Source organism: Carettochelys insculpta, chromosome 1 (genome assembly GCF_033958435.1).
Source record: "Carettochelys insculpta isolate YL-2023 chromosome 1, ASM3395843v1, whole genome shotgun sequence".
Lineage (NCBI taxonomy): Eukaryota > Metazoa > Chordata > Testudines > Carettochelyidae > Carettochelys > Carettochelys insculpta.
Window position 1 is genome coordinate 270,045,245 of NC_134137.1, and position 27,200 is coordinate 270,072,444.

The 27,200-nt window shown below is 42.2% G+C and overlaps 1 protein-coding gene across 1 annotated transcript in view; it reads left to right on the plus strand.

Annotated features, from left to right (window-relative positions):
- The window catches only part of KDM7A (lysine demethylase 7A), a 79,564-nt gene that overhangs the window by 20,855 nt on the left and 31,509 nt on the right, over positions 1 to 27,200 (plus strand). Inside the window, exons 2-10 of the mRNA XM_075007354.1 lie at positions 1,067 to 1,152; positions 9,206 to 9,323; positions 10,227 to 10,387; positions 15,340 to 15,481; positions 15,750 to 15,936; positions 16,532 to 16,694; positions 21,937 to 22,024; positions 23,020 to 23,126; positions 26,757 to 26,848. Coding sequence (XP_074863455.1) covers positions 1,067 to 1,152; positions 9,206 to 9,323; positions 10,227 to 10,387; positions 15,340 to 15,481; positions 15,750 to 15,936; positions 16,532 to 16,694; positions 21,937 to 22,024; positions 23,020 to 23,126; positions 26,757 to 26,848 — 1,144 coding nt within the window. The remainder of the gene's footprint in view (positions 1 to 1,066; positions 1,153 to 9,205; positions 9,324 to 10,226; positions 10,388 to 15,339; positions 15,482 to 15,749; positions 15,937 to 16,531; positions 16,695 to 21,936; positions 22,025 to 23,019; positions 23,127 to 26,756; positions 26,849 to 27,200) is intronic.

A 27,200-nucleotide genomic window follows, 5' to 3' on the forward strand; every position in this document is an offset into this window, starting at 1 on the left:
TCAGTCAGCTCTAGGCACAGCAAGTGTCTCTCCCCTTCAGGGAAGGAAATCACCAACAGTGAAGCTCACTCCTTGATCAAAGCCCCAGCAGGCTTTCAGCAACAGGCTCTAGCTTCCAGCAGAGTCAGCTTCTGGTTTGGACAGAGCCCCACTGCAGGCTGGTGCCTCTCCAAAGTGGAGCACATCACCTGGTCTGCACCCAGAATTCTTGGATGAGGACAGATTCTCCCTTTTTTCCAAAGCATCCTGGGAGCTGTAATCTCTAGGGCTAGATTGCAGCACCAGGATCCTCACCGTAAATCTCAGGGGTTCCTACAGTAAAAGGGTCTATACAAGCATTATAAAAAGTTTACTGTTAAATTACCAAAAAAAAAAAAAAAAAATTACGTTTTCCGTGATAAAATCGACGCTAAACAAAGCATTAAGGCTTTCAGACTCTGTTTGATATGAGTGCATTTATATGAAAGGATGCATATGCTTTGCAGAGCAGAAGAATGTCTTTTGTGTGGTCAGGGAAGGTATGAGGAAAAATAAACAGCATACCTTATTTCCCTTTTGGTGAATAGCGCTTTTGTTACAGTGTGCTTCTGAATTGCTGCAGTATTGCCACATAGGAAGCAGCAAAGCTTTTTTTGATGTCTTCCGTAAGCTACCAGCACTTAAATTTCAGTTATACAATTTTTCTGGCTCTGTATTAATGACCTTACACACCCTGCTTCTGGTAATTAAGATCAAAGTATCACTGTTTCTTTCGTTTTATAGTTATTGTGGACTTAGCTTCCATCTGGTTACTTTTATCAGATACATTAATGGTATTCCCAACTAAACTTTGATTTGCATATTCTAAAGTAGCTGTATTGATGTTGAAAGTGACAAATATAGTTTGATGGCTTTAAAGTGGAGTCTTGATGTATGTAGTTCTCCCTGCATAGAGCTGACATATGATCTGGTAAATGTTGTGAGACTTAACACTGATTATGAGTAGAAAGGAACATAAAGGGACTTGAATTCTTGAGACTTGTTTTCAATGCTCATGAAAATGAACAAAAAAAACATTTTTTTTCAGCTGTGTCAAAGTGGAAGAACACCATGCTGTTGACATTGATCTGTACCACTGTCCCAACTGTGCAGTTCTGCATGGACCATCCTTAAGTAAGTATTGAATTTTAAAACCAAGATTAAAGGTACATGTGACTATCTCTGTACTTCGCCCAGTCTGAAACTGTAAAAAAAAAAAAAAAAAAAAAAAAAAAAAATTGTTGGGACGGACATTTTAAATTACAGCAGGCTAATTATGAGTTGGAGCACATGATGCATGGAGGCAGATAGGTTGGAATGGAGCACCTGTATACTTTTTATTGTCATTAATGATGTAAACCACAACTAGAGATAAAAATTAAGGTAAACTTTTCCGCATTTGGAGCGTGGCTGCAGTATGAAGGCAACAAAACTGAGTTTAAGGGGAAAGATGATGGGGGTGGGTTTTTAAGTGACCAGACTGTGGGCAATGATGCTTCATTGGACATGGGTGAAAATAGCAGAGAAGTGAAAAATGAAAATTCTGAAGTATGACCCTATGAAAACTAGGCATTTTGCCTGGTCTCTAATACTTGGAAATTGTGAGGGACTGGAGATTTAAATTTCTAGTTTCAAATCCTGAAGAAGTCAGCAATTGAAAGAATATCCCAGCAGGGTCTGTGGTGTCATTCTTCCATGAATAGTGGGCCTCACACGAAGGGCAATCCAAAGAAATCTCTGACCTGTCACTTCAATAGGGATCTATCCTCTAGTGTCTTTTGTTATTTTTCTCAATGCCTGTCTCCACTCTAGTTTCCTGATTTATAAACAGATCTTCCTACATTGCTGTTTGAGCCTAAATCTCATAGGTGTTAGCCTGCGTGCTCTAGGAATTGCACAAGAGATCACCATTCAAACAGAATGGCAGCAGAGGCTTCCTCTCTATCCATTAAATCCATTTGTGGTACAGATGATAGATTTAAAAAAAAGAAAACCTTGACTTATTCTTTGTTTCTTGCGAACTTCAACAGAGAGATTTCCAAAACAAAGAGTGTGTGAGGGAGTGGGAAGTGGGGTTTGGATGCAACTTTAAATTAGTGTTTGCAGTAGTAGCAGCAGCTCTGCATTATCTTACTGGTTTAGCTCCTGGCAAAAGCAAAGCTTACTAGAATAAGCTAGTACCTTTTAGTATTGGAGAAGACTCCTGTAAAGCAAAAAATCTGAAGAGTGTCTGTCTGCCAGTTGGCACTGAAGGCATCTTCAGATTCTTGAATTCCCCCCCCCCCCCCCCCCCCCCGAATATTCAGTCTTAGTTTGGGACTAAATTTGCTTCTGAGGAATATGAAAGGCATTCAGATTCCTGTCAAAAGAAAATGGTAGTCCCTTTTAGGGAAGGGTCTCAAACTGTTGGCCCGGGGGCCATCTGCAACCTGGGCACATCCACAGTCTGGTGTGTGAAATATTTTGAAAAAGTTATTTAATTGTGCTAGTGAGGTGGGCGGCATACAGGGATTCACCCTTGTACATGGCTCCCAGCAGCACCCATGCCCCGAGAGCCCACATAGTTCTGTCACAGAGGGCACTGCTCTCTCTAAAGCCACACTGTTTGCCTCCACCTTGATGCAAACCATGCTGGGCAGGGAGCTGTCCGAACTGATGCACTTCTGAAGTGCAGCATAATGGGGGCTGATGGATTTTGCTTTCGGTTACCCTGGTCAGGGGCTGGGAGGATCCCAGAGCAAGGATGTGGATATCAGCGGGGTGGGAGAGGGTTATGTAGGATTCCAGTGTGAAGTTGCAGGCCTGGGCCTCCCAACATGAAGACATGGGGGTGTCAGGGTGAGTACTCAGATTCATGTCTCTTGTCAGATCCTGGGCTCCTGGACTCTAGAGGAGACACTATCAGCTTTCATGTACTATGTTGCCAACCCTGAGCATTCCAAATTCATGAACCTGCACTTTGCCCCCCAAAAAAGAGTACCTTTTTGAAATCACAGATAAAAATACACTTGGGGATCTTTTTATTTGGTATCTGGTGTTTGAGGTCTTTGGCTGAACTTGGGGCCCATTTTCTAACTTTTCTCCACAAACCATAATAAGACCTAAAGTCTTACTTTTTTTTTTTTTTTTTTTTTTTTTTTAAAAAAATAGGAAAGGCTGGGTCTTTCTTCTAATACATGCACTGAAAAGTGAGCATACTCTACTAAGTCAGAATGATAGTGGTGCATGAGGCATCGGGTAGTGAAATTCACAGACCTGGCTGAATTCTGGTAGTGAGGCTAAGGCTTTCCACGGTCAGTTTCACAAATGAGTTCAGTATCACAGGTTAAACCTATGGACTGAACAGCTGTGCACATACCTCCCCCACGCTAGAGAGAGATGCCAGCAGTAGCACAGCACTAGCACCAAGAAGCCACTCTAGCCCCACTACACTGCTGGTGGTGTGGTGGCCCCGGTGGGTTTTAAATCCTGCAGGAGCATCAGGTGGGCTTAGGGGCATATGAGTGCAAGGGGAAGCAAGTGGGCTAGCAGTAGGGGCCAGGAGACGAACAGGGAAGGGGGAAAGCACAGAGACCCTGGCTCCCTCCAGAGCCCTGCCAGAGGGTGGTGCTTGTTGACATTCTAGGTTGATTTGAGGACTGGCACTGGCCCTAAGGTCAGTTGAGTTTGAAGCAAACTTTGCACCTATGCTTTCCTCTTTTTGAGCATATTTAAATTGTTCCCAGAGTGGATGGAGCAGGCTCTTCTCTTTTCATTTGTCCATAAGAGCAAAGAGATATGTATCTTAGTGTATAATGATTAAAACATTTTCATAATGTAAGGATAAGAATATTGAATGGAAAGGTAAATTTTGTGCAACACTTACGTACATAGTGGCCTGATCAGCTGATCTTGGCTTTTTAAAGGTTAGCCTGCTTCTTGTTAACATATTACATAATGAAAAATTTTGGGTGGAATTTTGAGGTGTCTTTTTAAAAGCTTATCAACATTTATTTCCTGGCCTCTACATCAATTCCCTGAAAATACTTAAGAGGTTGGGTAGCAGACTAGTCTGTGGATGGTGTATGTCACTTATACCCTAAGAATCCAGATTTTCTTGCCTTTCCAAAAGTATTTCTGATCTGTATAGGTTTGACGTTTGCTTTTCCGCTAACAACGTTAGAGAAGAGTTAGTTGTTGCAGCCCTGATTGTTTTGAAAAATTAATCCTCTGTATCGTATATGAAACGTACTGAATACCTTTTAAGATTAGTAACTTTTAGGAGATAAAAGCAATGATCAGCTCCTTTTTTGTGTGTGTTTGTGGTTATCAGTTTTTAACCTTTCATTACTGCACACCTGTCATATGGATCAAAATACAATAAAGTGCATGGAAATATCAACCAACCTCCTTCAACTCTCTTCCGGAAAGCATGAGATGATACATACGTGAAGAGTTTTATCTTGCCTGCTCATAAATCCTGACTCAGCCAAATCAAGGAGGGGAGTTAAGTTGCAAACTTAAATACTCCTCAATGTCTAGCTGACAGCCCCCTTCTTAAATCCCTGCAACCTAGCCTGAACATAGTGAGCTCCAGCTATGAGTGTCCGGTCTTGCAGTTGTTCTGACCACAAGGACCACACATAACGTAGCAAAGACTGGCAGACTGCAGAAGCAGGCTGTTCATCCACTGGTGCACTAACTTTATGTGTAGGGGGAAGAGAGCTGACCCCACAATCAGGAGTTGGTGGCAATGCCAACTCAGGCCTGGGGTCTGTTTGTCAGGTTGGAAAATGATCTGTTCTCAGTTTTGGGTAGGATGGGCTTGGGTGTGGGTCAAAACTAAAAATTATCTAGAGTACATCTTTCACCCTTACTTGCATCAAGGGGCTCAAATATCTGCACTGATCTCCACTTCAGGAATATGACTGACAGGAATAAGGGTGCAATTTGCATTGGAAATACTTTGAAATAGAAGGTGTAAAGTGAAGCAATGTGTCACAACCAAGAAGATTGTCAAGTGGGTAAATTTTCTAGATTTATTAGGCATATCAGGTAAAGTCTTTTTCTTTATCATATCACTTCTATGTCTTTGACCCTGAAATATTCATTTGGGATTTCATTAATTGGATTTTAGTATTGTAACTGAAGAATAATCAGCTAGGAGAAGTGGCTGTTTCTTTAAGGTAATCCACAATCTAAGCAGTTTGTGGGGGTGGGGGGGGGAGATTGGATGATGGAGTATCTTAAAAACATTTCAAAAGTGCTCTATACATATGAAATGCTACATAATCAAGTATTACTTTTATTTATTATAATAATCCCTATTGAAATATGTTTATCCAAATGTGTTTCAAAAGAAGCTAAAACATAATTATATTCAGATTAAAAGGAAGGTACACTGCAGCTCCAGGGAGCATGTATATTATGGATATTTTCCTGCCTAATCATTTACAAGACTGTTCATAATAATTTTTAACTTGCAAGACTAAAGGCATAAACAAGTGCAAACTCTGTATTACCAGAGGTCAGTTAAGGCTGACTTCTGGCCCACCAAAGAATCCACTCTGCTAATAAAAGCAAACTCCAGCACCTAAAGGAACTTTGCTGTCTAGTTTCAAGATGTAAAGATGGCTTGCGGGGCCAGGGAGCTGATCAGCTCATGGCTGGTCAGTTTCCTGTTCCTGCCATTGCAGGGGAGGGAACCAGGCTAAGACCCTTCTACCTCTCTTCCCCCACCCGAAGGGCTGCCAGACAGCTGCATGTCTGAGGGAAGGGAGGGAGAAGGCTCCGGCTGCAGGTCTCCCTGCCCCCCAGCCAGGGACCCCACTGCTGGAGCTGAGCCGGCTTCAGGTCTCCCCCTGGCCAGGGACACTGCTCATATAAGCAGGGGAAGTTCACTCATATAGTGAATAAAGGTAGGTATATGTGTTCCTCATGTTAGTGAGTACTCATTAAACAAGGGATGAGTGTACTTGAAAGTTGAGACTCATGTAAGACATACTAGAACAATACTGGATTTTACCAGCTACAGAACATGTGACATTTAAGGTACTTTTCATACTGCTTTGTATTCTTAAATATTTTCTCCTGCTTGAGGAAAGTGATGCACCTCCCTAACTACCCTGTGAGAAATAATTAACTAAAATAAGTATTAATTCCCAGATCTCAGATGTTAAAACTGATTTAAATATCCTCCGTTGTAAAAAAAAATTTACCATGCAACTACTGCATTCTTTTATTGCAGTATATTACATCACAGATGAATTTTGTTGAAAATGCTGTGTTGCAAATCAAAGCGTTAGCTACTGATCTGTTGCATTATTCAGATATGTATGAATGAGGAGGTGGATTTGGAAAAATTAATTAATACTTCAAGTGCTACTGAGTATTTGAATAGTTAACTCATTAAATTAGCTCTATACCACTGATTTTGAGGTTAGCAAGTCACTATAAACGCCACGTTTAATTGAGCTAATTTATTTTCCTAAGTGTCTTTTAAAGAGTACATTTTGTTACCTCTACAGAAAACAGTACATCATTAGGAATGATATAATGACACAGGAGATGTAAATAGATTAATTAGCTGTCAATCAGTGCTGGACTGCAGCTGGTGTTTCTGTGGTGGGGGGCGGGAATTCTTTAGCTGATTATAATGAAGACAGATTATTATTATTTTTAAATAGAGTGGTCAGTCTTGCTAGGTTGTTGTAATTTGGATGCTATGTGATCTATTTTTACAAGAGCCTATCCTAAATTTGTTTAATATTTGGAATAGGGGTTTTATTGAATTATTAAAATTACTGAATTTTAAAACTGTGTAGTGTCAGATTTTGTTATCGAGGCTTTTTTATCTCAATTTTGAGACACCATTTGTGTGATCAGAGTAGTAACCTGAGTTCTTTTCTTTTCAGAAGATGTAACCAATTCCTGATTAGTACTCGTGTAGTAATTTTTACATTATGCACTTGGTTTCATTTTGTAGATTGGCGGGCAGTTGTCTTTATTAGCACCTATCTAATATTACTGAGCACGATTTGGCATAGTTTTTTTGTTTTAGAATTAATCGGGATAAAATAATCATAAACAAAACTGAACATTTGGGCTAACTTCCCTCAAGTTGCAATTGGTACGTTGCAGAACAATGAAAAGATAGTGAGAAACTGGGGCTGAATTCAACTGAAGTACATTTGAAGCTGATGTGGTATAATCCTTTTTGCTGATGCACCTGGTTGGGAATTAGTTGGGGTTTGCAGCCTTTGAAATGATACAAAGTGAATGCAAATAGTTGAGTAGCACTTTATACCAATGTAATAGTATATGTTGTCGTCAGAGTCATAAATTAACTTTCCTTTCTTCTAAGGAAAGTTTTTTATAAACTCACATTCTGCCTCAGTTATGGTGTCAAGATAGAAAATAAGAGCAATCATGAAAGGTTTAAATGGGTTTAAGGAGAAATGATTGTGATGGGTTCAGCCACAGAGGTGCACTTGAGATTGTCATGTATTGTGCTGATCCTGCCACTGCACTCGCCTACCTGCTGGGCCAGAAGCTCTGGTTTCCCTCCACCAAGGTGCAGAGTTGTGGTAATAACTCCCCAGCAGGGCAACATAGACAGTGAATTAGTTCAGCTTTGGGAGGGCTCAGCTACAAGGCCATTGATAGCACCCAGGTACATAGTCCCAAAGAGGACCAAAACCCTAGATAAATCCATCTTATTCTGTGTAAAAAATTTCTTACACAGAAATAGCTTATAAAGTCAGAGCACCCTTGACAGAGAGAGATGTACAGTATGGGAAACTCTCTCATACCGAGCACCCATGGGACTAGGAGGTTGCCAGATATGCAAATATTCTGATTAATTGAGAGGCACAGGTGGTCAGTGCCCCCCACCAATAATGAAGTTCAGCCACCACCTCGCACTCCAGTGTTGGCTCCTGCTCAACTGCTGCCCCTACCTTGTTGGTGGGGACAGTGTGGATCTGCTTGAAGATGTGACGGGGGCTCACTGTGATGAGCAGCAGACACCAGGCAGGAGAGCAGTGGAGCCTGCTGGGTGCACACACATGCAGCCCAGAGGGATGCAGGGCAGACTGAATGGGCCAGCCTGGAGGGGTGGGGCACTACTCCATAATTCACAAACCCCAGCCATAGTACCCCTTCTCTGTGGTCCCACCTGGTGTCCACTGCCCACAGCTTCATTTGTGAGTGTTATACCTGTTGTTTGAGTCTCTGTTACTCAAATACCAGATATAAAAGAATTTACTGTAGTTGATCCCCTACCCTCAGGTAAAAGTTGTTTATAGTGGGCTTGATAATAAACAAAAGTGTTTTTATTGAGTATAAAAAGTAGCTTTTAAATTATTGCCTACAAAAACAGATCGGCTCAGTGGTTTGAGCATTGGCCTACTAAACCCAGGGTTGTGAGTTCAGTCCTTGAGGGTGCCACTTAGGGACCCTGGGGCAAATAGATTTATTTAAAAAAAAAAAAAAAATAAAAGAGGGATGGTGCTTGGTCCTGCCAAGAGGACAGGGGACTGGACTCGATGACCTCCCGAGGTCCCTGCCAGCCCTATGGGATGTATATCTCCTTATTATAAAATAAACAAAACACACCAGCTAATCCTAATACACTAAGGGCAGGTATATACTACCCTGGAAGATCAGCCCTAGTGTAAATAATTGTTACCTGGGGAAAGCAATTGTTGTGCAGATCTTTCGCTGATAGGGGAGCTTACCTGATAAGCTTTTCCCATGTAAAGCTTTTCTTAGAAAGAGATGGATTTATTTGGGTGTTTTTGGTCCCATTTGGGGGGTTGGTTTCCTGGGTGCTGAAACCTAGAACTATGTCCTCCATGAGATGAAGTGGTTCAATGTCTGCATTGCTCTATGGAGGGTCTGGGAGTGGCAGTGATCTTGATTCTGTACCTTGCCTGGGAAAGACCAGAGTATCTGGCCTAGCAGGATAGGATGGTGAGGAGGCTCAGAGTAAGAAAGTAGGTGTTAGTGGCATGATCAATGCATCGGGAGAGAACCCCAAGAGGACTTCTGTGACCACACCCCATCACATAGTGGATGGGGTGGAGTTAAAAAAAAAAATAAAAAAGCTGTCTTATTAATATGATTGGTTCATTGATGGAACAACAGCCAGTCTGACCTATGCTACCAACACTAATTTTCACGTTTAATCCTTTAAAATATATTCTAGTGAAGAAGAGGAGGAACTGGCACAGACATGACTACACAGAATTTGATGATGGTTCCAAACCAGTCCAAGCTGGAACACGAACTTTTGTTAAACAACTACGAGCTCGCTCATTCCCAAGGTATGGAAACTTCCTTAGAAGTCTGATCACATAATGGGGAAATCTTGGATATTGATCATGTTCAAAAAGCCTTCCTAACATGCCTCCAGTAAAACACCGGGCTCACAGAAAAAAATCCCTTCCCTCTTTTCAGAGATACATATTTTTTTAATTTCCTCTAGTGTGTTTATATGCATATATTTGCCTTCATGGCAAACGTCAGCCCTTGATCAAACACATAGATGTAATTTTCTAGGGAGTCTGTCACTAGCAACCCATATTGATAGGTGCATTGCCTCTTCTTCATTTTCTACTCATCTGGTCTAGGAAACAAGACTCAGAAATCACATCCCATTTTCTCTCTAGTGTAGACCATGTATATTGGAACAGTGGCTTATCTAGTCTTGGATGCTTCAAGAAGGTGAAGGAGATCTCCTGTTGCATAGCCATGTAGTAAGCTGGCCATAAAAACCATTTCTTCCTTATTCCTGCAGTTAAGGCTTGTCTTACTCTCTCAAGTGTGATGACTTATATTGCTTTTTAAAATAAGTTTTTCACCTTATAAAACAATCTTGTTATCCATACAAGTGACTCCTTTTAATCCTTCTCAACTCTTAGCTTCAATGACTTTAAATAGCAGAGTTCCCCAGATTAATTAGGCATATAATAATGTACTTCCTTAATTGGTTTTAAATGTCTTGTCTTTTAGTTTCATTAAATGTAACCAGCTGGACTGCCTTCACCATGAGTGCTTAATTAAATACAATTGTGTCCACTTATTTTTAATTTGGCTTATATTATCTATGTAACTCCCATAAGATGTTTCCTTGAAACCTAACAAAGCTTTTGTTAATTTCTCTTTCTCTTTCAAACTGGGTTACGGGTCTTTTTCAGTGCTAATATTTTGACTTTTCCATCATGCAGTGCTGATGAAGTCATTTTGAAAATGCATGGCAGCCAGCTAACACAAAGATATCTGGAGAAACATGGGTTTGATGTCCCTATTATGGTCCCTAAATTAGATGGTCTAGGGCTCAGACTCCCTCCCCCTGCTTTTTCTGTTTTGGATGTGGAACGCTATGTAGGTAAGTGACTTCCTGAAATATATGTGAATGCTCCAACATAGAGTTAATTAAATTCAGTAAATATTTGCATGATAACAGTCTGAGGATACTATATGCCTAATCTGTATGGAACGGTTTTTACCAGGGTAAATCAGATCTAGCAATCTAGGTTTCATTTGTGGATATGCATGTGACAGTTGTATGCCCATAGCTCTCAACTTCCACACCTGCCAACTTTTGTGGCACAAGCTATTAAAATGTGTGTTAAATGATTGAAATGTTGAACAGCTGTGTTTTGTCCTGCAGTATACCATATGCAACAGACTGTAATGGGGTTTTGAGGATGTTTTCTCACACTGTGAATCAGAAGTTAGTTTTGCAATCTGAGGTTTAATGATGGAAGGCTGTCCTACAAATTTTTTTAAATGGTTTGCCACACGGTGAGAGCAGCTTTTAAGGTTTTTACATTTACAAACCATCTGTTGCTGATGTTGTGTTGCACAGCAAAGTTTTTGCTTATGTGGGGGTCCCTACCCGGGTTTCTGGGATGCTGGGGACAAGGTCCTTATCTGGCTTCTTGTATGGTTTGATGGACATTGGGCGGGGGAATGAATTTAGGGAGACAAGGCTGCCACTTTGCCAGTTACCCCAAAATACAATTATACCACCCACTCTTTTAATGTATTGAGGTTATAGCTGCTGCATGGTTCCAAATACTTCCAACTGATGCATCTCTGGAACCCCCTGCAGCCTGTTAAGGAAGCAGAGGAGCAGAAAGAAGATTTCAGATGGAGTGGTGAGGAGGGAGAGAAGTGCAGGGCAGAAAAGCTCAAACTAGGGAACGGAAAGGGCACAGACAAGAGAACAGACTGGAAGCTTAGGGTCAGATCTATTCCTGCTTGTCTTGGCTCTTTTTATATCTATACTCCAGTGACTCTTCAGTCCACCTGATCCCTTTCTTATAAGCTTCTTTCTGCTCCTTGGAGGAGAGATTGAGAACAACCATAACTTCAGTGGGAGCATTTCATGTTCTGTCGGGCTTCATGGGTAGTCTGTGACCATCTCTTGACCACCTACATACTTACTTCAGTGAGACTGAGGCAGCTGTAGTGTGGACTGTACTGCATAATATAGTACTGCTGAGAGTTTTGTGTGTGCCTTGCTTCATCTTTCCTCCTTGTAGTAATATATTGAGGTATACTACAAACAGGACTTTTATGTTTATCAGTGTTTATAAGACTCCACTAGAATACACAATGTGCAGTATATTGATTTACCTGACCATATACTCAGTCCCCTTATTGATTTTTCAGAAGAATAGCTGGTAGGTCAACAATTCTGTGACTTTATTTTGGAAGTCTGGCTATGCCACAGCAGAAGATAGTCCACCCTCCTTCTACACACTTTCAAGGAGTGTCTTGCTGTGTGCTCCATTTAGGTAAATGTGTGTGTCTGCACCTGCAATTGGAAAATTTCAGTGGCAGTGCCCATTTTGGTTACATATGTGCTTTATCCATCTCATGCTACTTCTGGCAGGTACATAGCACTATGTGACTAAACAGCCCGCAAGTTCTTCTCATCTGTTCTTGTGCTGAGATGGAGCTAGGACAGCCTGTCTTTGCTTGTCACATTTACTTCTGAGTGTTTACATAGTTTCAGTAGCTAGTTAATGATGGCTACCCTCCTTTTTCATAATTTATTTCCTTTCATCTTTATTTTCACCTTTTTATAGTGCATCTTTAACCTCCTTTATCTGGAGGAAGACATGCCAGATCCTTAAGATGTAAACAATGGTGGGAGGCAGTTCTGGTCAGTGATAGGCATTCTCCGTGTGTCCAGTGTTTGGGCCATACACACCTCACAAGTGTCCAAATTGACACAACCTCATGTGTTGTCCTGAGCCAGCCCTGAAGACAGTGTGTGTGCTGCGTGGACACAGGCTGAACCAGTTTCACAATAGTCAAAAAATTCTCTACACAGTGGACTTGACCTCACAGTATGTGTGTTGGAGTTCTTTTCCCAAGCCTCTCTGTCAATTATCTGTCCAGTGGATACATCTCTATAAGGCTGGGGAGGATATTTGTATAACCACACAGACAATGGCAGTTGGTTCCCTCTTAGCGTCAACATTACATCTCAACCTTCTGGAACTCTGAGCAGTCCAACGCTTGCTCGCACTTTTTACCTCTGATCAGGAATGATGTAGTGAAGACAATAAACTATATTACTTGTATGTATTTTATGTAAGCCATAAAGAACAACAACTGGTCACACTCCCTCTGTAGACGTCAGAATTAGAATTTAGGCCATCATGACTTTCCGTCAAAGTTAATGAGTTCTCTGTCTTTTCACATTCTAACATTAAATAGTTCCTATGGGGCATTTGAAACATCTATCCTGAATTAAGCATTCCCCTTACTTTTAGTTCCCCCTTAACTTAGTACTGTACTGTTGCACTGGCTCCACATTTGAACCTGGGATGACATGTTTGCTCATGCACACATAACCATTACATCTGTGTCACGTGAGAAAACTAGGGGCGCTCATGATATATGGTCCATATACACTCTTATTCAAAAATAAGGTCACTTTAAGATTACATCCCACATTTCTACCTAAAATATTTTCATTCCACTAGAACCAACCTATCTACTTTCCATCACTCTTACCTAAACTTCATAAGAACAAACAAGATGTGATGTTCCATGCTATAACTATTAGTTGGGCATTATTATTCTATTCTGAAATTACTAAACACTTGGGGAAGTCAGCAAACCTAGTCCTTTCTGTTACAGAGAACTCTTAAAGGATCAGTCACATACAAGCAATAACTTTAGAAATAGATTTTAGTGCATTTATCTTTGTTACTGCCAGTAATGATCTACATCCCCTACAGAGGGCTTGAACATGTTTCATCTTACTGCTAGTATACACTATAATATTAGAGGTTTTTCTGGGCATCACTGAGAAGGCCAGATCAGGGGAATTTGCATTAAACGGAGCTACTTTACAGACTAAGTCTGGGGGTCCTCCACCATAAGGCACAACAAACTAGTCACACAGAGCAGCACTTCTGTTGTCATGCTCACGAGCAGTTCCCTTGCACACTCCAGCTTCTCTTGTGCCACAGCTGGTATCCCTCCTTACACAAATGAGAGGTTATTAAAAGGTTCTTCCAATCCTAAAGGGTCAGCCACATTCTGAGATCAATTTTTACCTCAGATCCCACCCAAAAGAGCACACTGTGCCAATCCTTTAAAATCTAAAAGATTATTAATAAAAGAGAGAATAGGCTAAGAGTAAAATTTGTTTAAAGGTATCATATTACAGATAAGTCACAAAGTTCTTGATGCAGGCTTGCAGCGCAGGTAGAATAGACTACGATCTTTGGAATACATGCTTGGATAGCATGTGTTATCAGTCCTTCTGGGCCCATCCTCTTTAACAGTGCTCTGAAACAATGGCACCTATCATGGACATGTGTAAAGCAGCCACTGGGGAGTCAGCCCACTTGTTCACAGAGCACTTTGCTATTGAACAAGACTCAACCTTGGGTTTTCTGTTAGGACTCACTTTCTTACCACTTGCAGATCCAACTCTGAGCCCCATTCTTCCCATGAGGGACACTGCTCTGTAGTCTCTTAAAAAGGGGTAGTTGTACAAGCACTCCTTGAAGAAGTGGTTTGTTCACCTTGTACAGCAGCTGTGGTTGCTCCACTATCTATTGTCATCTTTTTTTACTTTTGGAATTTAGATATGCACTCTGCCCTAGAGAAGGAACTGAGGGCAGTTTGATTGTACAGTGCTGTGTATCTGCCAGAAGCATCCCAACATGGGAAGAGTGTGTGACCCAAAGAGGCACTGCTATTGAAATTCCCTGATCGCAGGTGTAAGAATGCACGTTTATCTAGAGTGGCATCTCCACAGGGATGCACATCTCAAAAGGATTTCGGTTATTGCACAAATGTAAATTGGCATACCATACAAACATGTCCGTTAGCGTAAAGTCAAGAAATAAGAGAGCCGGCTAAATATCATGAATACTAGAACACACCTGGCCACTCTGTTAGTTGTGTGTGTCCACTTACTGTATGAAACATAAATGACTTACATCTTGTCATCATTCTAAACAGAACTATAACAGTAAGAAATACTTTTGAGTATCTTTCGCAGTCTCTGCTATTTTCTGTTTAATTGCCATTTGCAAGGTTGAATTACACAAGCTCCTTTTTGAGTTGCTGATCACTTCCTTTTGGAGTTAACATGTTTTGTAATCTACCGGGGAAGAAGAAGCAGTGTTGGTTGTCAGATAGGGGTCTAATTACTGATTCTGAAATTTGGTAATTCTTTTTTTTGCACAGTTCCATGGTATATATCGCTACAAATATTCAGAAGAAAATCTGTAGACATGGGACCAAATCCTGCAGAGAGTTAAGCACTTGCCTAAATTTCAGCACACAAGAAGTCTAGTGGGATTACTGCATGCTTAGTCATTCATATGTTTAAATCTTTGTAGGATCAGGGGTACACACTTCATTATTGCTTGTAGAAAATTTGCAGTTGACATTGAATTAAGTGCTCAGATATTGTGGTGATGACAACTATTGAAATATATACAAATTGCATGTATTTTTGATAATTTCCTCCAACTCCTTTTTTTTTTTTTCTTCTTTCCCTTTTGGTAACAGAAGCCACAGAGCCAAGTATATGAAGCAGCCCCAGTCATATTAGGATCTTCCTTTTCCTTTTGGTTAACCACAGAAGTGCTGACTTTATTTTTTTAGATTAGTTTGTTATATTCTAAAGGAGCAGCAACAAGTTATATCTAGATAAAATCTTGGTTTATTCTTGTCCCTCTTTTTGTTCTGTGTAGGGTGGGATAATAAGTGTGTGTGTGTGTGTGGAAATGGATTGTCATATCTTACTGAAAATAAATACATGTCTTCTTAGAAAGTTTTGTTTTTGTTTTGCAGGTGGTGACAAAGTGATAGATGTAATTGATGTGGCAAGGCAGGCAGACAGTAAAATGAAGCTTCATAATTACATTAAGTATTTCATGAATCCTAATCGACCTAAAGTGTTAAATGTGATCAGTTTGGAGTTTTCAGATACAAAGTGAGTAAATGATTTCAAGACAACTTGACTTGGACTTCTTTGAAGTAGAAGTTTTGGGTTTTCCCCCACCTGAAACAAGGAGTAAATGTAGAACTACAAGTAAATACCACTCTAAAATGAAGGAAATACCTAGTAAAAATTTTTGAGTAGGGATTTGGGGACAATATGAACTCTCATAGAAGCACTATTTGATGGTTATTTAAGAAAGTAGATATTTAAAGATGTTTCTCATTACTTGTGCTTACTTGTTGTTTACTTACTTTTTAAGGATGTCTGAATTGGTGGAAGTCCCTGACATTGCCACAAAGCTTTCATGGGTGGAAAACTACTGGCCAGATGACTCTGTCTTCCCCAAACCTTTTGTTCAGAAATATTGCTTGATGGGTGTTCAAGATAGCTACACTGATTTTCATATTGATTTTGGAGGCACATCAGTCTGGTACCATGTTCTGTGGGTAAGAAGGTCCTTACTTTCTGAATGCTTGAATACACTTCTGTATATATCTTTCTCCCACAAAAGCGACCTGTGTTCAGGAATTTCCTCATGTTTTTTTGAATGACAGTATTAGTTTGAATAGGGGGCAGAGGAGGATTATTGGCTGTGCGCTGTTCAGGCCTCTGTACATGTTTATGCATAGAATGAAACTACCAGTCTGAGCTTTCTAACAGACTGGTGGAGGCTATATTGAGCATTCTGTAGGAGAAAATAACAAAATGACAAATTAAACTTTTCTCTGACATAAGCTCACACTGCTTTCCAAAATGCAGCAACTATGTAGCTGAGGTTGACTGGACACAGCTTCCATCAGTATTAGTAAATTGTTCCTTAAAATGGCACTTTCCTTGTCTCCAAACCCCAGAAGGATGGAGTGTGCTGTGTGTTTTCTGGTAGACCTAAAGAGTGAAATATGAGGGTTGGAAAGCCTAGGGGATTCACATGGAAGTACAGTATATTATCATTAGATTACAGGGCTTGCCTGACAAAATACTGTTCATGTAAATCATTAAAAATTTGTACCATACCTTATGTGGGACATTTTCTATGTACAGGGTGAGAAGATCTTCTACTTGATCAAACCTACTGATGAAAATCTGGCTCTGTACGAATCTTGGAGTTCCTCAGTCACCCAGAGTGAAGTGTATTTTGGGGATAAGGTAGACAAATGTTACAAATGTGTGGTGAAACAAGGACATACGTTATTTGTTCCTACAGGTAAGATTTTCGTACCTCTCCACAGCTTGCATGCTTGTTGTTGCACCACTAGCAAATTTGGATATCTGAACATCTTCCTTGCATTATCATTTTTAGAAATATCATAACGTTTGAGGAAGAGAGTGTCTTAAAACACTTGAAACGGGTACCCAAAGAGAGCACAATATCAGCCCTTCAAAATGTTTAGCTAGTTGGCAAGTTTCTTAAGAATTAAGAAATTGACTCTGGTTTTTGTTATTTGAGGAGGAGGAGGAGGAGTTGTAGTAGTAGTAGTGTTTTAAGGAGACAAAGACAAGATTAGAGTTTGAAAACCAGTCCCGGATTAACTCTCCTGGGAGGCCTGGGGCTAGTAACATTTATGTGCCCCCTAGGCACTGGGATGAATCCAAAAATTCGGGAATCAATGGGTAGGAGGGGGATGGGGGCAGAGGTAGAAGGGTGGGTGCAATGCAGGAGTGAATAATGGCTCCTACAGGATAGAGGCTCTGAGGGGTGGGGCTTGGGGATGAGATGTTTTTGGGTGAAGGGTGTTCAGGCTGGGCCCAAGGTGTTTGGAGAGTGGGAGGGTCTAGTAGGGAATTAAGAGTGCAGAAGGTGGCTGGCACAGGTAGTTGGGTTAGGGCAGCTCCTGTTTGGCATGTGTTGGAGGGAACAGGTAGCTCTGCATGGCCTGTGCACACTTGCATGCACTGTCCCCTGAAGCTCCCATTGGGTCAAGAATTGAGGGCAATGGGAGCTGTGAGGTCTGGAACTTGCAGGCAATGTCAATGCCAGGACAGAGCTTCCTAGTGCAGTGTGGTACTTCTCTTGGCAACGTGGCTCCAAGGAAATGGGGGGGAGGAGGAGGAGGAGCAGCAGCAGTGTGCGGAGCCACATTTTCCCCACCCACTGCCAGACAGAGCCAGCTCAGGACGTAGCGCATGTGGGTTTTAGTGACTGCAGCCTGAGGTCCTGGGCTGCAGCCCCTAAAGCCCCTTTCTTAATCCAGCCGTTTTGATTTGCCGTTTGTTTCGGTAGCTAAACGTTGGATATTACATCAGAGGAAACGCATTTTCAGTCACTTCATGCAACATTTTGGCCATTTGTTTCTCTGTCTAGGTAACTGTTAAATGGCCTCCAAAATATATTAACAGATAAGTTGTAATTCATATTTAATCATGCATTTAGACAAGTAGTGTTTTAATGGGTATGCTCTACGTCATCACTTATCTAGTTTAAGAACCATTCTTGCACAATTAGGAAATAACAGACATGAACTTCAAAGACTGAAATTAGATGTTGCTCACAGATAAATACTTGGGCAGATGAACTATTTAGCGACAAGACTAGGAATAGGCAACTGAACTTTGCTGAAGTGATTTTCTATCAGTAATTTACATCTAGAATTGAGTGGTTTGGGAAGAGAAATGAGTTTATGCTATTTTCTTGATTTAAAACTTAATTAAAGCTGTTGAAAGCAAGCTTACTCTACGGCTGTGGCTACACTACAACTCACTTTCAAAAGGCGAACTTTCAAAAGCTACCATCCAGAAGCTTCCCTTTTGAAACAGAGAGGCTCTAACATTGATCCATCCTTTTGAAAGAGCCCTCTGTCCTTTTGAAAGTGAGTGGCTACAGATCCTTGGGCTCTCTTTCAAAGGAACGAAGCAGGAAGCACTGTGGGTGGGGTCTCATGGCTGTGACAAGCCTTTCTGGGAGCCACAGCCAGCCATTCCCTTAAAGGGCTCCTCCTCAACACCCTCACCATGCGCACGCTGCAGCTACTAGACTGTTTGCAGCACAACCCACCATGTGTGGAACACAGCAGAGCCACTGTGGAGACCTGCCTGGATCCCACCCGCTGCCAGATGGGGATCTCCTGAATGCTGTTGCCAGCCTGCTGGGCGCACTGCTCATGGCCGTCCAGCAGCGGATCCAGACAGCCAGTCACTTAGCTGCCTTCCTACAAGCCCTCCCCATATTGCAAGGTGTGAGCCCCCTCCCCTGGGTCAGATGGCACTGGTGGAGGTACCCCACCAGTGCCAAGTGGTGGGACTGGCTTATCTTGGGGGATGACTGCTGGCTCCAGGATTTCTGAATGACTAAGGTCACGTTTCTGTTGCTATGTCACTGGCTGGCTCCCACCGTCCAGCACCAGGCCACCTGGATACAGCCCACGTTCCCCTGGAGAAAAGGGTTGTGATCACACTCTGGAACCTGAACACCCCAGACAGCAACCAGTTGGTTGGGCACCAGTATGGGGTTGCCAAGGCCACTGTCAGGGTCATCCTCATGGAAGTAAGCCAGACTGGGCCACACACACCACCAACAGGGAGTAGGGAGGGGCCTCCGGAAGGGGGCTGGAGAGGAGACTGGGGAAGGGCCCTTGTGAGGAGAGAGGGGGTCCTGGAATACTCTGCCACATGCTCAGGGGCATGTTTGCCCTCCATCCCATGCAGGTAATCAGGGTGATAAACGACTTGCTCCTTTGCCAGATTGTCCATATTGGGGACCTTGATGATGCCATTGTGTGTTTGCCAAGCTGGGGTTCCCCAACTACTTTGGGGTGCTGGATGGGACCTACATTGCAATCTGGTAGCCACCCAGGCTGTGTTGCAGGAATGTCATCTGGAAGGGGTACCACTCAGTAGTGCTCTGGGTCCTCGTCAATGCTAATGGGTGATTCATGGACCTCTTTGCAGGCTGGTCAGGCTGGGCCCACGATCCCTGGATCTTCAGAAACTTGTGGCTGGGGCACGGGATGGAGGCAGGGATGTACATCCCCCGCCCTCCCCATGGGAGTTCCTGGTCAGGGACACGACCATGCTCCTGTGCATAGTGGCTGATGCTGCCTATCTCCTGCATCTGTGGCTCATGTGGCCATATATGGGCCACATGGACCCCAGTCAGGACCTGTTCAATGCCTGCCTCAACCAGGCCCGCAACACTACTGAGTGAACATTTGGGTGCCTGAAGGGGTGCTTCCAGTGCCTCCTGATGAGCTGGAGGTCTGCCTCCAGAACATGCCTGCCATTGTGGGAGCATGTTGCACTCTCCACAGTATTGTGGAGAGCATGCGGGATGTATTCGTCCAGCTGTACCCTGCTTCATGCAGCCGGCCAGTGCCCTATGCTGCCAGGTGGACCAGGATGGGGTGTGCATGAGGGAGGCCATCCGGGAGGCCTTTGCCTAAGAGCCCTAGTGACCCTCCCCTATGCACCTCTACTACTACCCACTCCTGCACACCCACCTCTCCCCACTCCCCCACCATTCTCACAAGACACTTGGGTGGTGAAAAATAACCTTTTACTGAAACAACAAACAAGTGACAACATAGTTCTTGCAAAGTAACTAACTAGACTGAGGGTCAAGGGACAGAATCTGGCAGGGGAGGGGGCTAGCACTGGAGTGGGTGGCTGGGCCAGGCAGGTGGTGGTGGCGGCCTGGGTGAGGGTGTCCCCTTCTCTCCCGCCCTGGGGTGTATGAAACACCTGAGGGTGCCTCAGGGGAGGCCTGGGTGGAGGTGGCCTGACTGGAGGACCTGGCTGGAATGGCTATCACCGGGGTCTCAATGCTCGACCGTTCCCTGTTGCTGTCTGGCTCTGGCTCATTCTCTAGGTCTTGGGGGTGGGAGGGACATGCTCCAGGGTCCTGGTTCTTTCTCCTCGGCCTCCTGGAGTTCCTCCTCTGGTGCTGTGGTGTCTAGGGGGCTGCCTCCTTCGCCCAAAGGAGGCAGTCGAGCTTCTTGTAGTAGGAGCACCTTGCAGGAACTGTTCCGGAGCCGTCTCCTTCATCCCTGGTCTTGCAATAGGCCTGCCACGTCTTTTACTTTTGACTGCACTTGCTCCAAGGTTTGTGGGGGAGGTTCCCCCGGGAGGTGAGCCAGGCAGATGAAGGCTGCGGTGTTCCATCGGCACCCCGTGGTCTACTGCAGGACTGCCTCGTTCCCCACATGCTGAGGAGGTCGTGCAGCTCTGTCTCTAACCAGGGCGGGGCTCTTTTCTCGCCACCCTGGCTGGTGTCCTGGGAGCCCTTCCCCAGGGTGGTGATGGCTCTCTGAGGGGTGGGGGGCTGCTGGCCATGGCTGGCCCAGCTGTTTTGCTCCTTGTTGGTGTGCTGGAGGACATGCAGCTGCAGGCTCATGCTGTCTCTGCTGCTAGCAAACTTTCAGCTTCCTGCCACAGGGTTTCTGGGTCCCTGGGACTTTGAACATGGCCACACACAGGGGTCAAAGAGCTCTTCCTTGGAGCTGGCCAGGACATCTCCGCACTCTGGCTGGCTGGCACCATGCAGGACCCTTTCTTTTGAAAGAGGGCCCCATAGAGTGGCTACACACATTTTCTTTCAAAACTATTTTTGGAAGAAAGCACTCTTCCTAAAATGGGAATGGAAGAGCAGTTTCGAAACATCGGCTATGTTCTTTTGACAGTAATTTCGAAGGATGGTTGTCTGTATGTAGCCGCTCCCTGTGATATTTCAAAATAGGCCCTGCTTTTGAAAGTATTTTTGAAGGAACTTCTGAGTGTAGCCACGGCCTACATCTTCTTTTAAATAAGAAACAATATGGATGTACTGTTGTGTACATATTTGAAGTTATTTGAGCTTCAGTAGTGGCTAGGTAGAGATGAACTTCTGCTGCTTGTATTAAATTGATGTTGTGAGAATAGTCTTCTAATTATCTGACTAATTAGCATTGTGTATATAATTACCAGTCTTAGTTTTAATTTGATGATAGTTTCATTGGGCTATTATATAATGGCTGCAGTTTAGGCTAATTAGTGGAAATACATTCTAATTTGTATCTGAATAACTTAAATAGAAATGTAATTACTTGTTAGGGGATACTTGTCAGAATTTGTTTACCTAAAGTACAGTGAACTGGAAGATTAGAGAAATTTATTTTGGTTAGTGAAACGGTATGTCAGTTGCCCTGGACTTATGGGTTGTTCACATAGAAAATGGGGTGGAGGGAGTGGCAACAGAAGGAGGGAACACTGTTTTTTAAATAAGAATGTGGTTTTAAGATCAAAAAGGCCTTGGGAAGGTCTGATATCTCTAACTGCTATAACTTGTTTTAAAAAAAAAAACAACCCCACAAAACCGCAAATCTAATTACCAGATTCATAATGTCTCTTTAATTAGTATTTTGCTGAAAAGTATTGTTGCTCTTTGACCTTGAACAGGCACACAATATTTGTTCCCAAACATTGTAGATGCATATTTACATTTTGGCGCTCTTTTTTTTTTTTTTTGGTCAATTCAGGCTGGATTCATGCTGTGCTCACATCTCAGGACTGTATGGCTTTTGGAGGAAACTTTTTGCACAATCTCAATATTGGCATGCAGCTCAGGTTAGTTTAACTTGTCTGTTTTGACTACAGTATAACCCCGAATCACGCTGGGGTTGCATTCCTCCAACCTCCACATAACTCAAATTTTTGTGCAAGTCGGGGTGGGGAGCTGGGAACCAGGCTGCTGCTTGGTTCCCAGTTCCCTGCTGCTTGCAGAACCTAGGAAACTGACCAGCCCTGGCAGGCAGTCAGTTTCCTGTCTGCTTCTCTCTGCCTTCCCCCAGCTGCATAACTGTGGAAAGGCAAGGAGAAGGGGCTCTTAGCTCGTCTAGCTGCCCGCAGCTGTGGTCAGCAACCATAGAGCAGCTTCAAGTTGCGCTTACTCTCATTAAAGTGACTTAGGCACAACTTGAATCCATGTATTTCAGGGGTTTACTGTATATCTTTTCCTCCACAAGCAGGACATCGTTCTGTTTAATAGATTTGATCGTTCTTGTTACAGGGGATTAAATGGAAACCAGCTCTGGTAATGTACAATAGTTTTTTTTTTTTTTTTTTAAAGTGTAGATTGTTCCAGAAACAGACTTTGATCTATTTCATTTCAAAAAGAATCTTCTCCAAAGCAGAATTAATGGTCAGCACAAATGTAATCACCCTCTAAAATCAAACAAGATTTGGAGACTAGTACAAAAAAGAGAGAGATGTGAAATTCTGAGTTGAAAGGAGAAACCTTGTGTCAGGACAGCTGTATTAATTGTTGTCCAAAATGTGGAGTTGTTTTCTAACGGACTTTTTTATTTGTAACAGTGGAGTTCAATGCAGTTCCATACGTTAAAAGTTTATATGTTGGCTTTCTGTCATTTTATGAAGTCCAACTTTATTGTGGAAGTGTGGCTGTCAGACTTGATAGAGCCTGGATAAAATCAGACTTCAGGCTTGTCCCAATGTGGTCTTGTAATTTGACTATGCGGTACTTGATTTATTTTGTTTATCACAGCCTATTCATTGTTTAATTTTAAATTTACACATATAGTAATCCTTCTAAATTTGTTTAGGTGTTATGAAATGGAGAAGAGGTTAAAAACCCCAGATCTTTTCAAATTCCCTTTCTTTGAAGCCATCTGTTGGTTTGTGGCCAAAAACCTACTGGAAACTTTGAAAGGTAACTAATTTTATGTTTTGAAAAGACTTTTGAACATTCTAGCTTTTTCTGTCACCTTGGGAAGGTCATGTTCTCCATCTCTTGACAAACATGCAATGTGTTGAGTTGGGAAACATAGTATTTGTGTGGCTTGAGCTCCTAACATGTACAAAAATGTATAATTTCTTTACCAAAATCTGTTCCTTTGTTTTTTTTTTCAGATGTGGCACTGTTACTACTTGTAATCATTTTTGCTTTCAGTAAGCAGTAATTCTGAAAATTTCTTTGTAGACCGACTAACACTGAAACTCCTTTTTGGGAAATTTAGGTGGATAACTTGAATTATTTTCTTAGTCTTTAAAGTGCTAGGTGACCTGCTTTGTTTTTTGTTTTGTAAAGATACAGACTAACATGGCTACCTCTCTGTGACTTGCTAACTCTGGTATTTATTTAGTATTTGAATTCAAACTTGGTGTTTAAATTTGTTTTCAGATGCCAGTATCATAACTGGCCAGTTAAAATAAATTTCTCTAGACTGTATTAAATTTTAAGTTTGGACACAATGCATATATAAGATCCTAGGTCAATAAGACTAAACCTAACCTACTAGAATTTAGTTCCTAGCTGACCAAAAGGACCATGCTCTGATTCCACTGGCTCACATGAGGTAGCTGCTAACGATACTGAGCACTTGTATTACATATCTCTGTAAAACTCTCACCAAGTAATGAAATTGTAAGAACGCAGTTCATTTTGATCAGAGCCTTCATCAAGAAGGCAAGGTTTCACAGTATCATCTTGAGATGCTTACTGTGGTAACTAAAATTTAAGAAACTATTAATCCAATACAACTCTCTTTACAGAACTCAAATTACATGGGATATTTCTGGTTTTTTTTGGTATCTATCTCTTTGCTTTGTAGAAGCAGAGAAGTCAGTTTAGTGACACAGTCAGCAAAAAGCTTTTAAAACGAATTTATGCTTTTCTTTCTTTGAAGCATCACTTTTACAAAGTCCATTTATTTCACTTGTTACCTTCCATTTCCATTTTTCCCTTTCATGGAAATCTGTTGCTCATGTCCTCAAAATTGATTTACCCTTCTGGAACTTAAGCTTTGACAGGCCCTTATAGATCATAGTACTGAAAGGAACCATGAGAGGTAATTAAGTCCAGTCCCCTACGTTCATGGGGGGGACCAAGCACCGTCTAGACCAGGGGTCAGCAAGCTTTCTGAGGCAGAGTGCCGAAATTGGACCTTTTGATCTCTACATAACGTCCCAGTGCCTGTGATACTTATTAAAGTCACTAATAGTCCTACTTACAACAGGTTCATTAATAAATAAATTAAGATGCAGAGCTTTACTGTTCAGGTGGTAGTTGGCAGCATGAGCTGGTCTTTTCTTAATCCACAGGAGGCATAGTTTTGAGCAAGCTCCCAGCTGCACGGGGATGGAGTGGGGCAGGAAGACACAGGGGAACCTGAGCTGCTTCCTCATGTGCAGATGAAAATTAGCTTATGTGCCAATCTTGGCACCTGTAGTGGGAGTTGCTGACCCCGATGTAGACCATATCTAACAGATGTTTTGTCTAGTTTGCTCTTAAATCTCCAATGATTTTAGGAGCCTAACCCATTGAAAAGCAGTGCATTTTAGGGTCAAAATTGTGGTGTCACTTTTGAAGACTTTACCCAAGATCTTGTCCTCATTAGACAAAGCAGTATCCTCAGAATACTTTGTGAACTGTAATACTGAAAGAGCTTTTAAGAGGAGCCTTGAATCTTCCTCCATTACACTGTGCTGAAGTAACATTTGTTGTTAATTCATATGACCTTATCAATCACTCCTCCATATTCTCTCTCTCTCTCTCTCTCTTTCTCTTTTCTAAAAAAAATTACTATTGCAACTGAAAAGAGGATGCTAAGAACAAGTTTTCTTCTTTGAGTGTGATCCCTGTGGGTGCTCAGGTTTAGGCGTTCATATGCCCCTGTGGTCATACTCAGAGTTTTGGTAGCAGTGCTTGGTTGGGGAATATGTGTGTGGTCCCCATCTCGTGCAGCTTCAGGATGTTACTTGGTGCTGTCCCACAAAAGTTTATCACCTAATAAATTACTTTGTTAGTCTTTAAAGTGCTACTGGACTGCTTTTTTGTTTTGATAGTATATGGACTAGCATGGCTATCTCTCTGTTATTACTTGGTTCTGTGTGACTATCACCCCCGCCCCCAAGTTTCTTCTCTACCTCTTTTAGCTACAGTAAGATCAATTAGCAGTGACTTGCTACTTCGTAGTTAATTAGTATAACAGTTACTTTTTAGTTACCTCATTAATAGTTAATTTCCTTTTTCTTTTATCCATGTTACCTCATTTAAAAAACAACCCAAACACATTTTTTTGTTACTTTCCATTTGAAGTTTAACATTACATTACTAGCTAAGGTGAAGTTTCAGTTGAACCTCTGCATACATTCCTACTCTGAGAACAAAAACTCCTCTTTACAAGAATGCCCTGTTCCCCAGGTATCAAACACTGGCTCACCTGCAAGCTTGCCATACATGTCAGATGACACAGTGTGTTTTCTGCCTCCATGAACCATACATAACAAATGTGTGCACTGCCTCACACTCACTGCCACAACAAGAGAGGCTAGAGATTTGCAACTAAAGCTCCTCGTGGAGAAGTCTCTCAGACCTTCATCTGAGCCCGAAGCCCAGATCCCTCATTCAGACAGACTTTGCTGACCACTGCTTCTGTGAGGAGTCCCTTCTCAACCCAGGCAGCTGATCAGCCTGCCAAAAACCTGTGGAAAAGATGGGCCACCTATGTCCCAATGCAGAAATTGGACAGGAAGTGTCGTTCAGTGAGTGGACCACCAGCACGAGTATCCAGCTGACACAGTGGAACCACCTGGCACTGCCGATATGGCTAGGGCCAGGACCTCTAAACGAGCCAACTCCAACGGAGGCACTAAGGCAGATGGGGGAAAATTACAGCCTGTGGGGCACATCTGGCCTACCAGACCCTTTTGTCTGGCTCCTGCGCTCCCACCCAAGAATGCTAGTCCCTGGATCCACCTTTCCTGTTCTCTCTTCCCCACTGTGGTCTCAGCTTCTCTGGTGCCTGGGCAGTGTGTTTGCCATGCTGCCAGTCCCAGTGCTCCCAGTAGCATAGCTGTGAGCTCCCCCTGCTCTTTCTCCTCCCTTCCACCTTTCAAGAAGCAGAGCATCCTGGGAAAGAAGAAATAGAGTTGCTTTGAGACTGAAAGGAATTGTAACCCCAAATGGGAAAATGTGGAACATCTGTGTGGTGGTGAACTGTAAACTAAAGATTGTTGCAGTGTAAAATGTCATTAAGAATGTTTTATCTAAACCAGGGCTGTGGTCTGTTACATGCTGCTCCCCCGGCCCTAAGTAACGTGTAATACATTGCAAAACTTGTAATTTCATGCAGAAAGAAGCTAATATTAAAAACAGATCTTGTATTTTAAAACATCATTTTCTATGGTTTCATGTACACAGAGTACTACATTTGAGTTGTTTGTCGCACTTTATCTGTGTAATACATTGGCAGGTTTATTAAAGGTTGAAAAGTGTGTGTCTGATTACAATCTTACATTGCAATATGCATATAAACTGAAACCTCTCTGTCCTTTTTAGAACTGAGGGAAGATGGTTTCCAGCCACAGAACTACTTAGTCCAAGGAGTAAAGGCTTTACTTAGTGCTTTAAAGTTATGGATGAAAAAAGAAGTAAGTGCAAGTGGGTTTTTGTTGTTTTAGTGAATTGCTTTTAATTTTAGATACATGATAGTTTGAGTCCTTTTAGAATAAACTTCCATTTTATAGCTCTTCCATTCACTAGCTAGTATTGGAAAACTTGTTAGAAATTCTAGATAGATAGTTTGTGACAGAGTTGTCTGTGGTATTGTCAGACAACATAAAACCATCTGTCATTACAGACCAATTAGTATATTTAACTCTTGGATTGCATTTAATCATGCTTTCTCTTTCCAGCGTATAATAAAGGAATTAGATGGCAATCACAGGAAGATTTTTTCCATGTGAACAACAGTCTTGTGGCACCTTATAGACTAACAAATAT